Genomic DNA, 15,788 nt, shown 5'->3' on the forward strand with positions numbered 1-15,788 from the left:
GCCTTTCTATCTTGAATTCAGCTGGTACAGACATCTTCATGTATCTCAGACACGAAAGCCAGCCATGAACTATCGTACAGGAGGCTATCTAACAAACCGTGGTTTGACAGTTAAATAGGGTACCTTACTTACATATTATTATGCAGTTCCTTCCTGACCAATAACATGAAGCCGTCTTCGAGAAAGGCCACTCATAACATACATAAAAAGATCCCGACGAATTGAGTATGAGTATCCTTGTCAATTATGAAGTCAGTTAAGACGAACTTTTAACGTTACTTTTGAAAATTAAGCCTCGGCCATACAAATCTCATTATTACGGCTACATCGGTGATCAAGAGCCTCAAATATAGATATTATAAGTTTACAACAGTGAGTAAAATAAACAAGGCAATGTTGAAAATGTGCAATCAATAATTATCAGCCACACCTACTCGTACCATTACCCGGCAGACTTGCTACGTACCTATGCGAGACTGTTCAGTACATAAGTAATTTTATGTGCTTGCTTGCGACCTTATACCTATATAATTTTTAAGAAAAAAAAACCGACTTCTATGGGGCCCGGTGAAAGATTATGGTAGATGGTGCACTATGTAGAAAAGGAGGTAAAACGAGTACTTTCTAGTAGCATTTCGTTTCCGTAAGGGTCGTAGTTCTAGCCTAACCTAACCCACTTCTCTGATAGCAGTTCGGTTCTGTGAGGATCGCAGTTCGAACCTAATCAAACCCACTTTTCTAGTAGCATTTCGTTTCTGTAAGACTCGCAGTTCTAACCAAACCTAACCCACTTTTGTTCGGTTCTGTGAGGATCGCAGTTCAAACCTAACCTAACCCACTTAACGGCGCATGCGGTGCGGTGTACGGGAGTTTGAGCGGGAGGGGTTTGGCATCATCATACCCACATTTTATGGTAGGTAATCATAGTGGTTTATTTAGTTTAGGTATCATAGTGGTTTTCCGGGTCAAGGTCCGGGTCTCTGAGTCAGAGTCCGGGTCCGAGTCCCGGTCCGAGTCCGGGTCCGAGTCCGGGTCCGAGTCCGGGTCCGAGTCCGGGTCCGAGTCCGGGTCCGAGTCCGGGTCCGAGTCCGGGTCCGAGTCCGGGTCCGAGTCCGGGTCCGAGTCCGGGTCCGAGTCCGGGTCCGAGTCCGGATCCGAGTCCGGGTCCGAGTCCGGGTCCGAGTCCGAGTCCGAGTCCGGGTCCGAACCGGATCCGGGTATGAGTCCGGGTCCCAGTCCAAGTCAAAACCGAAATTCGAAATCACCAAACATGTACTATGCGTCGTTGAAGAGTTCTGTTCTGATCATCATCAGCAGTTCCACTTCATCAAATGCGACAGTTTTTAATGTAAATGCTTGATTTTATGATGAAAATACAAAAAATTCTATACGTATGCCTTTAAGATTTGAGGAGTTCCCTCGATTCCTTATGGATCCCAACATCAGAACTCGAGCTTGACAGAAATGTGGCTTAAAATCTAAACTTGCTTAACAAACATAACGAAGAGGACAAATCGCCAAACGTGAACTATGCGTCGTTGAAGAGTTCCGTTCTGATCATCATCGGCAGTTCCACTTCATCAAATGCGACAGTTTTTAATGAAAATGCTTGATTTTCTGATGAAAATACAAAAATCTCTATACGCATGCCTTTAAAATTTGAGGAGTTCCCTCGATTTCTCATGGATCCCATCATCAGAACTCGAGCTTGACAGAAATGTGGCTTAAAAACTAAACTTGCTTAACAAACATAACGAAGAGGACAAATCGCCAAACGTGAACTATGCGTCGTTGAAGAGTTCTGTTCTGATCATCATCAGCAGTTCCACTTCATCAAATGCGACAGTTTTTAATGTGAATGCTTGATTTTATGATGAAAATACAAACAATTCTATACGTATGCCTTTAAGATTTGAGGAGTTCCCTCGATTCCTTATGGATCCCATCATCAGAACTCGAGCTTGACAGAAATGTGGCTTAAAAACTAAACTTGCTTAACAAACATAACGAAGAGAACAAATCGCTAAACGTGAACTATGCGTCGTTGAAGAGTTCCGTTCTGATCATCATCAGCAGTTCCACTTCATCAAATGCGAGAGTTTTTAATGAAAATGCTTGATTTTCTGATGTCAATACAAAAATCTCTATACGCATGCCTGTAAGATTTGAAGAGTTCCCTCGATTCCTCATGGATCCCATCATCAGAACTTGAGCTTGACAAAAATGTGGCTTAAAAACTTAACTTGCTTAACAAACATAACGAAGAGGACAAATCGCCAAACGTGAACTATGCGTCATTGAAGAGTTCCGTTCTGATCATCATCAGCAGTTCCACTTCATCATATGTCATTTTTTTGGATGTATATGCTTGATTTGTTGATAAAAACCCAAAAATCACTATATGTATGCCTTTAAGATTTGAGGAGTTCCCTCGATTCCTCATGGATCCCATCATCAGAACTGGGTTTTGACAAAAACGGGACCAATCTGTATGCATATACATTCAATCAAAAAAATAATTTTCAAAATCGGTCCAGTAATGACTTAGATATGGAGTAACAAACATAAAAAATAAAAAAAATAAAAAAAATAAAAATAAAAAAAACATACAACCGAATTGATAACCTCCTCCTTTGGGATTTGGAAGTCGGTTAAAAATAAGCTGTGGTTCGGCTGCGGAAAATCGTCCTTATGTTCATTGTAATAACATTCCATTTCGGTCGAAGCGAATCGGAACGCTGGGAAATGGATTTTTATATAATAGGTATATAAGGTACCAGATTATTGTCTCGTCTTACAATACTTACAAAACTCTTTAGGAACAGGAATATCATGCCTCGTATTACTAAACGACTACATATCACACACGACATCTAGGTAAGGTACACCATCTCTCCCAAGCTTTTGTTATGGTTACCTGGAGGTTTAAAAAAATACAAGTCTGAGGTAATTTGGGCTCATAATCACGAGGAGTATTAATTAAAACAAAGACCTCAGTTTTAATACAAATTTTGGGTGTCAACTTTGTGACAGTCCATACATAGTGTATGTGAAATGCGTCACAAATCTGGTTATTTTTTTCTGTCATTATAAACTCTTTTTTTGCTATAACCAACCTGCGTGAAATATCATCCGTTATAAGCAAATGTGATGAATATTTTATTTATAACGCAAAACCCTTTCGAATTATTTTTTTTTTCCACTGATTGATTCTTTTTTTATTTGTGTACGTGTTTTTACTCTTTTTAATGTAATTTGTATTATAATGTTAATCATATGTGATTCGTTTTTAATCGCAATATACATAGCTATAAATAGATGCTCAACTACCTTTTACTGCCAGATGTCGTAATTAGTGTCATGGCTTTTAATAGCGACTAATACTTAGATAGGTAGGTAGGTATATATTGGACGTCCTGATAACATCGCTACATTGTTTGTAAATGTTTAATAATTGTTAATTAGTCATAAAACCGCGATAGACGTAGCGACCGCAACGTAACCTTTACTTGCTCATCACTTTTTTTGATACCCATTTAGGTACGTGTACCTAATCGAATGTACGTGTACCGAAATGAATATGAAAGGCGCCATTTAGGTACGTGTACCTAATCGCTTATCACTTATCAGATTAAATACCCAGCCATAACAATAACTTGACGCGAAATCTGTACTCGCAGGCTTTCGTGAAACGTAGGTACCTACTATATATACCTATATATTTTATATCCTCATCTTCATGGCTCCCCTCTACACGATGGTCCAGCGCCGGCCACTCCAAGGGACGCAGCCATGCGGTAGTATGAGATAGCAATATCACTTGCTCCCTCTAATAAATGCGTCTCTTGGAGTGGCGGCCGGCTGGCCCATCGTGTAGAGGAGCCATCAGAGGGTCCCTCAATCGTCGAAATACAATTGCTAAATTTCTTGTTCAGGCGTTTTGGTCTCTAGTGTTTCCATGCTGACTGAGTAACCCTTGCCTTGCTTGCTTGTTCACTTGCCTTGCCGATCGGATCTCAACCTTCCTCAAGGGTTTACGCTGTCTGTCAGTCTGTCTGTTTCTTTATGCCGGGACACTGGCCGGGACTGTTTTATAAATTAAGATTCTAATCTAAAATAGAATATAGTTCCTTCACAATATTTTTAAAAATTACGTTCTAAGGTTTAAAAATAGCGTTTATTTCACTCATTACTTTGTTCAACTATTGATCAAAACAGGGTGCTTTCCGTCAGCTCAGACCTTAAGCGCCATCTTTCAACGCGGGCTGGAACTTTGTGACGATAGCATAGACGTGGCCGTCAGGAAGTTTGAATTGTTTTCACTCTTTCCACTACATGGCGTGACAGTGTTTCTAAAAAAATATGGCTTACAATGATTTCAAATTCTTTAATTTCTAAAGCTTTGAAAGATTATAACATAACAATTTTTTTATTAAAATTAGTCGGTCATTGCTCTTAGAAGTTTGTTTTGCTAATCAAATGCACTGTGTTGTTGTTTTTCCACAAATACTATTTTTAGGTAGGTACTTAATCCAAATTATAGCCCAAGCCCTCTCGCGCATGAGAGGAGGCCTGTGCTCAGCAGTGGGACGTATATAGGCTGAAATGATGATGATGAATGATGACTTAATCCAAAAAGAGTTTTTTTTCATAAACTCAAATAACGTGAAACCAACGAGTTTAGACCCGTGGTTCAAATTAGATTGCACTTTCGGGAAATGTGACTAGTTTTCAAATTAATTATATTTGGATTTTTTTGGAAAACCTTGTAGATGTAGAATGGTGCGGCCTGGGAAAAGGTTAAAACTATTCAGAGTTCAGGTGAAATTGTTTTAATCGTCTTGTATGGAAACAGATACAAATGTTTCATCAAATCTCAGAAATATATGTGTGTACCGCCATAAGCTCATAAAGTTACTGGTACAGATCATATTAGTCACCATCTCCAGCTTTTGGTTCCTGGAGATATTAATTTATATTTTAAATCAGGAATGTACTCACATGAAACTTACATAAAAACAATAGAAATATACAGATACCTTTATTTATGTGTCACCTAAATTAAAATAATATATTAAATAATATTATTGCTATTAACAATCACAATTTCACTTTGGCTTATCAACATAGTGTGTTGAGCTTAATACCTATGATGACTTACAATATAAATGTAACTACATATAATATGTATGAAATAAAATAATAGACAATCAAATCAAATTTAGTAATATACAATACAATCCACAATCTCGTTAGCTAACACACACATACGAAGTCTACAAAACTATTGAAAAATCTTACAACAATTTTAATAGTAGCTAAAATTCCCTAGACGGTCCTTAATTATTTTGGCACGTTGATTCACAGTCCTCTCTTGTCTTCAAGAAGAGAAATAACATAATTTACTCGTATATCTAATGCTATTTTACCTCCAACGTCTTTAAAATATACATCTAAAAATATGGAGGGTTAAGTAACTAACACTAGCTACATAGGTAATTAATTATACAGCCCGAAAATAGATAGCTGCAAGAAAATATTGACAGAACATTAGGTTGGTATTTATCTGATGCTTGTAGCAGTAAAGTTGTAGCTTTAATAGTATTATGTAACAACAATGTCTTTACTTATTTATGCTTTCAATATGCATCATAATTCATAAACATAGGTACATACTCGTAATCTAATCATTGGAATAATTTATACTCGTAAATGTACAGTGTCTTATTAATCTTATTATTATTAGTTTTACTTGACAGAAATTTGGGTACATTCTAGTCTGTGAACTTTTGAACTTGAGTACATTCCATTGCTTTATCACTATTGATAAAATTACTCATTATTTTATTACCTACCTAAATAAATACATTTAGAGTCAAAACTTACCTAACGAATATATTGAAATAGTCGACATCAGACGGTTTGGATTAATTCGAAAATATTATTCTAATATATCAAATCCTATTTATTTATACTGTATGTATAATATGTTTTTTTGTCCGTCTACAAAAACACTAAAAACCATTCACTAGCCCTTTCATAAATAAGTAGTAATTATAAAACATTTTTAAAAAAGGCAATTGGTTCATGTTACCTATTGATATCGTAACTATGACAATAAAAGTATTATGAGTACAAATGTCAGTAAATATTACATCGGTCTGTTAAAAAAAATCTGTTGCAATACCATATTCGGAATAAAAGTGTAGTATTTTTTACACAAGAAATTGACGATTTCCAAGATAGATGCCGTAAATATAACAAAATATATAAATTAAGTACTCTCTTCACATTTAACGTCAAAATGTACACTAGGGCCAATTTATTTAAAGTTGTCCCCTACACTCTATTTTCAAAATTGGGATTATTTATGTTATTTCTACTCAGAATAACGAGCTCTTTCTATCATAATAAGAGAAAAAAAGTGTCCGAAGGTTTTTTTCCCATTCCGTTACCATTTTTTCGTACTTTGTATGGCGGTTTCGGAATGGAAGGATCGAAAAATGTATGGAAATCTTGGGACACTTTTTTTCCTATTAAAAATCCCAATTTCGTAAAAAAACTGTAGGGGACAACTTTATATAAAATGGCCCACTAATATGTTCGTACGATGTCACTAAGGGGGTGATGCGATGGGTTCTAGTTTGACGGGCGGAGGCAGATCTCAAGATGGCGGGTCGGGCGGAGCTGGCGGGCCTAGCGTGGGCGGTTGCAACAACTTAGCTGCGGCTGGTAGCCCGGTCAGGTCGAAGCCAGGAGGCGGCACCACTATGCCTGCCGCCGTCGCTGTGCCTTGAAGATATGCTACTAACCTGTAAAAATATTCAAATGCATTCAATAAGGATGTGTTCCAATACATTTGGCCGTCACTATTTATTTGATGCTGACTGTACAGATTTAATGCCTAAGAAATTGCGTAAGAATTTCAAACATTAGTTATGACACTTATGGCATGTTCCTGATATGCAGCGTTTTTTTTAAAACTTTTGTAGGGATACCCATAAACTTTTAACATTTATAATCAAATCACCTCGGAGACTTTTTTTACGATATAGGAAGCAAACGAGCAGACGGATCACCTGATGGTAAGCGATTACCGCCGCCCATGGACACCCTACTACAATTGGAAAATGAAAAAAAGTCGCCGGATCTGATTGACGACTGTTTAAGTAGTTTTACCTTCGCAATTCGTCCAAGGCGCTGGTCTACATAAGGATGTAGTTCGCTCTTGGCTACTGATTGATAACTGATTAAGCTAAGCGCCACTCGCACCATTCCACTAACCCAGGGTTAACCGGTTAAACCTGGTTACCATGGTTACAGTACAATTTGACACTGGGTTGACGGTTTAACCGCTTAACCTCGGGTTAGTGGGATGGTGCAAGTGGGCCTAAGTAGTTTTACCTTCGCAATTCGTCCAAGGCGCTGGCCTGCATGAGGATGTAGTTCTTGGCTAGTAACAGAGTCGCGATCTTGGACAGTTTGCGGACGGAGGGTGAGTGAGCGTACGGGATAACGCTTCGTAATTCGTCGAGTGCATCGTTCTGAAACATTTAAAAGGGATATTAAGTTCCTAGCTTCTACCGAGTAAGTTCTACATTCGATCAGGAGAATAGAGACATTCGACAACAGACTGGCGCAACAGTGTCAACCGCTTGGTGGCTTTTAATTGGCGAGAGATATCACACTTACTTCGAGCATTGCATAACTGAACTGCCAATAACTGAACTAACATTTTGTTTAACTGGCATAGCATAGCAAAACTTACGAATATGAATGAAAAATACCTTTAAGGATTAAATTATCATACATGCAATGCACGTATTAAGTTCTTTTGTTATCAACCACCAGTAGAGTCTTAATTTTTTGCTAAGGTTATAGATAGGTACATAAAATGTAACTTATTCGAATTTTGCGACATATAATAAGTAACGTTAATCATTTTCATAGGTAATTAATGATAAAAAAAAAACATTGTAATCGATTTCTTACCAAGTCGTGCATTCTTCTCCGTTCCCTAGCGTTAATATTGAGTCGTACCGTTTTTCCTTGTCGCATTTTCTGTTTTGATTTTCCTTCGCCCATAGGTCTGCAAATAAAGAAGTTTCATATTGATGAAAAAAAAAAATAATACGCAAATGGAAAGTATTATTTTCAACCTTTAAACAATTTTTTCCATAAAATACCAATATTTAGTAATTTCTCACATACAAACATTTAAAAAGAGTCTTTGAGTCGGCTAAAAATCATAAAACGTCTCAGAAATAACGGTCTATTTATACAATTGGGTAGGTAAAGTTTTTTGAAGATAGGCAAATTATATTTTTTTCCGATAGTATTTATTATAGCGATCACGGAAATGCAGCTCTTTTATTTTTATTTCATTTTATTGATTAAATATAATTTTTTAAATGATCGATATGACGTTTGTGAGATGGAATGGCAGATCCGAGTAATTCCTTTGCACGTAGTAAATGGGACGAGATAGAAAAAAAACGTTGTCAACTGTCAGTGTCACTTAGATCTCATTCCCGAAAAATAACGGACAATCCTCATGTTACCTTGCGAATTGCTATTAATGTTATCATTGAGATTTTCGACGACCTCAGCACGACCCACGGACTTCTGATTCCCCACGACATCTGCGCGTATTTGGACAAAGATTGAATTTACTTTCGATAACTTGGCACTGCATAGTAAAATTATTGGACAACGTTTTCTTCCCCACCCCTACACGACGGCCCCTACGCTGACCCTTGGACAGAGTTTTGCAAGAAAAATAAGCGAGTTCATACGAGATTGCGAGCAGATTCTACAAATTTGAAATTATTATCATAACAGTGATAAGCACAATGCCGTTGAATTAGAGGAGCAATGGCCGTACAGGAGTACGTATCCGTGAAATACATAGGTACATAAAACTTTCTTCACTTGTGTTTTGATTTTTATTATTAAATTGCCATGAGCTGTTAAGTTCGTAAACAAGAAATCGGTCTAATTTTTTCTAACAATTTCAACCATCTGTTAGTTTTGTGTGGTTATCCTCATTTTATAAATGTTGTTCTTATTTTCAGGTGGATGTAAACATTCATTGGCGGTATTATACTGATGGCTAATTAGAACCATTGAGCCATGACATACTTCCTTGCAGTGTTATTCGGCTAAGCCTCGAGCATCCTGTGAATCTGAAGGATATAATTATTTCCATAAAAAAGAGCAATCGAATTAGGACCAAGATATCCCGAGAATCTAAAGACATTTTATAAAAAATGCAATAAAATGAAAATGGGAGACTCTCTTATTTTAACAATGTTACAAGATCATGACAATGTTATGGTCTATACTTATTAAAATTTTAAAACCAACATGTCTTTATCTTTGACTTGAACATTTACAAATGATTTGGGTTAAGTTTTATGAAATGCAACTTATGCTAAAAATCTATTATTATTATATGTCAAATTATCGTGAACTCGATGTTGCTTAAGGCGTATCCAGATTAGTCAATTTTTCGCCAATCTGATTAAATTGCCCGATCGAATCGGGACGTACGGACGCAAACGCCAATTTGGCTCGCCGAATTCAACCGCCGATAATGACCGATAAAATGAGGTGCGGACACAAGAACACCAATTTGTGAGGCTAGTATTTTCGTTATGGGGCATTTTTTCAATTTAAATGGCTCTAATATCACCATAAATCTAAAATTGGAGTATGACGCCAATTTCATTTCTGATCAAATCGACCGATTTGATCAGTCCCGTCTGGATACCGCTTTAGCACCGCGAAAGGGCGCTGCGCGGTGCGCGCGGTATGACGCATGCGCGTACCGTATGCTTAGTATCTATGGTAATATAATTTTAAAAAATATGCAGATAAAAGGCGGCAAAGTTTATTCGTTGTGCAATACTCAATAAGTTACCGCTTGTTATTTTAATACTCGTAATAAACAAAATGAGTTCAAGTGACGAAAACGACCTGGAATAGACGGCACACCGCCTCATTTGAAAGCAGAAGCAAACTTAATAATGAATAACTAGCTTCCTGCTAAGTCCAGGGACAAATACAACAGGACTTACGACATGCTCATGCTGTGGAAGGACACAAGAAGGACAGCCAAAACGCAAGAAACACCTACTCTGAAAGTGGTTTTTAGCGTATTTCTGTGACCAAGTGAAAACTAAAAAGCCATCTACATTTAATATAAACTAAGAATATGCGTTGTTTTTTTAATTGTATTCGCTTCACTTTACCCCTATTAAATACGCTTTACTAAATTGAATTTGTTTTATTTCCTCACATAATTTGAGAATAGTGCTTACTATGTATACCTCAATGGAAGCAAAAATGTAGTCTTTTTGCGAGTTGATACACTTGCTACTTGTGTATAGTGGCAAATGTATTAAACCCGCAATCAACACTTATCAATATGTAAACAGGCCTCAACGTGAAGCACATTTACCCTACAGACATACTTATCCATATTGACCATATTTGAACCTCTCAATTCTCTTCAAGGGCACGCCACACAGCGTGATTCTATATACTGTTGTAATGTTAATGCTTAAGGATAATAATTTGTGGATTTATAAAATAAAACGAAACGAAATTTACTGGATTTATATTATAATATTTTGGATTTATATTATAAGTTTTCTAAAGTACAGTCGCCATCAGATATATTGGTGCAGATAGGATGCTCATAAATATCTGAACACGCCTCTATTATCAGGGCGTGCGTGTTCAGATATTGTGAACACCTTGCCGAGCCCATATATAATAGCCAATAACGACCTAGTTATAAGACTATTACAATCTTAATCATTATGTATGTATAATACAACAATCACGTTTATATAGTCCTCACAAACGTATAAGTTACCATTTTGGCCAATATATCTTCAAAGCTTGGCACCGAATCGCTGTTAAAGACTTTGGTGTGCTCAAATACGCTGAATTTGGAAAGTAACGTCTGTACTGTCTTGTAGACGGTACGACGCACTTTGAGTTCATCTCTGTAATATTCTATTTCCATTCGAACGTTTCCGGGATCGTCTCCATCTATTGTGTTGATACTGAGATCCAAAATGACTCGTGTAGCAGTCCAAGAGTCGTGGTGAAGGCGTTAATTAAAATGTTCTCCAAGAAGCAGTGCCAAGTAGTCGAAAGCAATCGTTATCATTATCAAAATATCCGTGTTGAGCGTGCTAGGGACGTTAAAAATACTTATTCTAGAAATCACACCGACATCCAATTACAAGAAAACACAAATGTTTCGTCCGACCATTATTTTCAAATTATTTGCAAGTTATTTTCCAAGAATGACACTGACAGTTGACATCGATTTTTTTTCTATCTCGTCCCATTTACTACGGCAAAGGAATTAATTACTCGAATCTGCCATTTCACCTCACAAACGTCATATCGATCATTTAAAAAATTATATTTAATCAATAAAATAATATAAAAATAAAAGAGCTGCATTTCCGTGATCGCTATAATGAATACTATCAGGAAAAAATATAATTTGCCTATCTTCAAAAAACTTTACCTACCCAATTTGATGACGCCATTTGTTCAGTTTTCACTATTGACAAAGGGTTTCGGTGTACGAGACAAGTGGCCGATTTTAGCAATGAAATTTGGACGAGTGTTATCCCCTAGGTAGGGTGGAGGGTCCATTCTATCAACAACACTTTAACTATTTTTAAACAGTTAGACTGCCCTATTCGAACTTCAATACATTCACAAGAGACGACACGTAGTAGATCTATTCTCTAGATACGTTATAAGTAGTTTAGATATGAACTAGTTCTCTTTTGCAGCGCAATTCGGGCAACCAATGTCACTTTTACGTTAGATAGAGGAAGATATCTACCTATTAGATGTAAATTGGATCTCTAAGTCATTTCCTGTGGAAATCGTTCAAGAGTATCTCCAGAATCGCGCAAATGTCAAATTTGACAGGTTAACTCTTAAACATATCGTTATCGTATCTTAGTGATGTCTAAAAGACATCTAATAACTAGATGTCTATTTCAAAATCCGAATCGGGCCCAGAGTCAATTTAAAAGCTCGTTTAGATCTAGAATACGTATTCGAAGTTCCTTTTCTATTTTTCGTCCATAAAGCGTATAAACACTGAAATATAATCGAATTTTTAACAACTTGCTTATATCTCCTAAATCTACAACCAAAAAATTACAATTTTATTAAATCGTATTTATTCAATACGGTCTTGAACTAAATGAATAAATCGGTAAACGGGCTATGATTGATTCCTGGACAACTATTGTCATGTAGTGAACTGGCGAGAGCGGGCACTTGACAGGGGCGACGTGGCGGCCTTTGTGTACAGATGCTAACTCCATTAGAAGCACATCATTGTGCTACCCTTTGTATTTGTGCTACACATGTGCACATGTGGTAGGATTTATACGTGCAATCTGTGCATATTTATCAAATATACACTGCCACGATTTAAAAAATGCGATACAAGGAACACGACCGTCACTCTTCAGAATATATAGGAGGTTAGAATACTAACGGATGCCCACCGAATATTTTATCAATAAAAAACCGGTAGATTTTTAAAATATTTTTATAAATAACGCAAAACTGCTTTTTTTGTAAACAGTAGAGGCTCGGCGCAATAGAGGCTTCTCTAGCAGAAGAATGAAGCTTTCTGTCGCGATTTCCCCAAGGGACTACTCTACTGTACCTATGCGGTCACTCAAAGAATTTTAATGTAACAAGTTTCCCGTGGTGAATCCTTAGAGTCGCAACCGGTAATCAGTCAGTACAGTACAGATCGATTTTGTAACGCCGTAAATTAATCAATCAAATCAAATCTTAGTCAAATCACAATCAAAACATATTTTTCGCGTCATTTCTCTTTTAGGTCTGGATCAGAATTGGTCTAATTATCCGTTATAAAGGCCTATACCTACTTAACCATTTCACTTTGTTATATATTTAAGTATAGGCTTGATTGTTTAATTTTTTGGTTAAAAAATTTTTAACGAGCACAAATAACTATACATTCATTAGTCTATGTATGATGTTATCATATTGAGAATTTGTAATAAATAGGTAAATGTTACTTATTTTCGTGTGTATTCGATTATCATGTATCCAATACAAAAATATTTTCGCGTATGGAGCGACGTAGTCGCTAACCGATTAAACTCCTAAGATTATGAATAGAAAAAGTTCCTAATTTTTCCTACTGAAATACTTCTGCGTTCGATTGTGAAAATCATTGTAGCCAATCACTACATTGGTAACCATTTATTTCAAACTAATTTCCAAATACCCTAAGACGCATGCGCCATGGGTTGAACACATACAGCACGAGTTAATAAACTTTTGAGCCTAAACTTCATACAAATAGGGCTGTAATTTGTCAGCGATGTGATGCTGGAGTATCAAACGTCAAAACAGACTCGATTATGCAAATTTAGGCTATTAGTCATGCTACGTTGGTTTTGCTTTAGCTGGGACATAATTGAAAATGATTTACACTACGAACTAAATGCTAAAATCTTATTAGAATTCTACATAGTGTGTATAAACTAAATATCTTAAACCCTCTAACCTTACTGTTTCTTTGCTACTACCCTATATAAAATATTATTGCCAAATATAGTCTTAAAAAATTACATAGTTTTCTTCTCCACCTCTTCGAGGAGCATTTGAACGTACCTTTGACCGTAACTGGTCCCGGGTTCCGGCTGGTTCTCGTCAGTCTGATAGCAGTGTTGCGGCGGCGGCGGCTGCCCACCTTGCATGTAGAATCCTCCAAGCCCGACGGCTCCCAGCGGCGTCCGTCGCCCCGGCACCGACTGCGGTGGCGAGTGCGACTCCACCGGCACGCCATCCCAAGCCCTTCGCCCCTCCATCATTTAAAAAATTAGCACATAACACTGGCCGAAAAAATCTGTCACCACTTTGAACTGGCAGGTTGTTGCCTAGGCGTACGGTCGGGATAGGTTAATTAAACAAATAAAAAAATAAACAAACACTGGTTGAAAGATCGGGACGTTTGAATTGGGAACCGTGTAGTCGGATAGTGCAGCGTGGCGAGAAGTTGGCGCGGTCCACAATCGATCGCGGTACGCAGCTGGGGTGCGCACCCCTCATCTCGCATTGTTCGAGATGCGATTGTGATTTGTTGTCGCGTGGACGATATCAAATTGGTTTTAAACGCTTATGATATTGATCGGTGGCAGTTATTGCATCTGGTCATTTTATGCTCATAAAATCTTTTTATAATGTTATTTATTTGTACATTTACAAGTAAAAACCATTAAGTAATAAAAGATAAAAGACCTTTAGCTAATAAGTTCGAGATTTCGTACTTATAATTACTTTAAATCTGACTGAATGAGTAAATCTCAGTTTATAAATTTTATAATACTTCCTTTACTATTTATTTCTCATAATTATTATTTTCATTTTATATCTACTCCTATGTAAAAAGTAATTAATTCACATGGTTGCAGTTTTTAATATTTTGCGTACTGACTACCACATAAGGAAAGGAAGAGAGAACCTACCCACAATATCTATTTACGATCGAATTCCTGTCTAGATAGCAGCGCTACGGAAGTGTAAAACAATATTAACCCTATTAACAGCCTAAATGACCTTGTTTCAAACAATAATGCGAATGACCAGTAGCCCTTTCTTCTTCTTCCCATTCTTTTCTACCCATTCGTAAATATCATCGATAATCCCTAGCAGGTATCTCAAAACGGCGCGGTCGTTGCCCTCTAGCGTGTTCATCTCTATCTCAAACATTATCCCGGACTAATTTATGGGCGCGCCAGCAAGTGGGTTAACTCTGTAGAGCCCATCAGCATATATCTTGGGCGTAATGATAGCAATGATGTTAAGGGATCGAGAACGGGATATGTTTATGTTCTTTATTGCTCAATTTGTGTGAAGTATGTCACAGTAAAACATTTTTGCGAATTCCAGAATGACAGCTCGTGTTAAAAATTGCAACAAATATATTTTTTTAATCATTTAACATTTCGTAGTATGTTAAATGATTAAAAAAATATATTTTCATAACATTTGTTGCTCATATCATTGAGTAGGTATGTTATCCCACGCAGGCTTATGCATACTTAACTGATTTTACCTCCTACACTGAGAGAAAAATCATCACCAGGAATTAAAAAACAGTTCTGTACTGGGGGAAAAAATGAAGTTTTAGTAATAATTATGGACGTTTCACTATTTCTGTAAAGTTTATTTTTTTCTACAAACAGCTCAGTAATCCCAAATATAATTTCAACAAACAGATAATAGAAATTGCAAGAACTAATAGAAATTGCAAAAGTCAATTTGTTCCTATTAGTTAACTCTCCTTGTCCCCGGATTAAGTTTATTTTTGTAATTCTGAGTGAGTGTTTGTTGTACTTTTCTCTCAGTGTAGAGAGTTATGGATGATTTAAAATTATTTTTTATAGAAAGTCAAGCAGCAGCAGCAGCACAGTACAGTAGCATATTTTTATTGTCATTAATCAAGCTGTAAATTAAAATTCACTGTCAAAATATTTATAATTTTGTAAAATTCGATTTCGAGCTCATTACTATCATTAGCCATCTCGTGTGCGCCAATGAAGCGAGCGAGATGCCTAATGATACGACGGTGCTTTCGTGAACACCAATCGGCGTGCGCGATTGTCACGGTCGTGTCAAAACAAGATCTTTAACGAATTGTTAAAGCAGCATTAGCATATTAATAATTAAGTTTAGAAACACTACTCTTAATCACG

The 15,788-nt window shown here is 36.8% G+C and overlaps 1 protein-coding gene across 1 annotated transcript; it reads right to left on the reverse strand.

Annotated features, from left to right (window-relative positions):
- Positions 1-6,589: 6,589 nt before the first annotated feature.
- LOC134663947 (class E basic helix-loop-helix protein 22) lies at positions 6,590-14,240 on the reverse strand. The gene is made up of 4 exons (XM_063520495.1): positions 13,705-14,240; positions 7,993-8,089; positions 7,405-7,544; positions 6,590-6,812 (listed from the first exon to the last, which is right to left on the reverse strand). Exons 1-4 carry the CDS (start codon positions 13,902-13,904, stop codon positions 6,665-6,667), a joined length of 585 nt encoding a protein of 194 aa, XP_063376565.1. The 5' UTR covers positions 13,905-14,240; the 3' UTR covers positions 6,590-6,664.
- Positions 14,241-15,788: the final 1,548 nt, after the last annotated feature.

Source organism: Cydia fagiglandana, chromosome 4 (genome assembly GCF_963556715.1).
Source record: "Cydia fagiglandana chromosome 4, ilCydFagi1.1, whole genome shotgun sequence".
NCBI classification, from domain to species: Eukaryota; Metazoa; Arthropoda; class Insecta; order Lepidoptera; family Tortricidae; genus Cydia; species Cydia fagiglandana.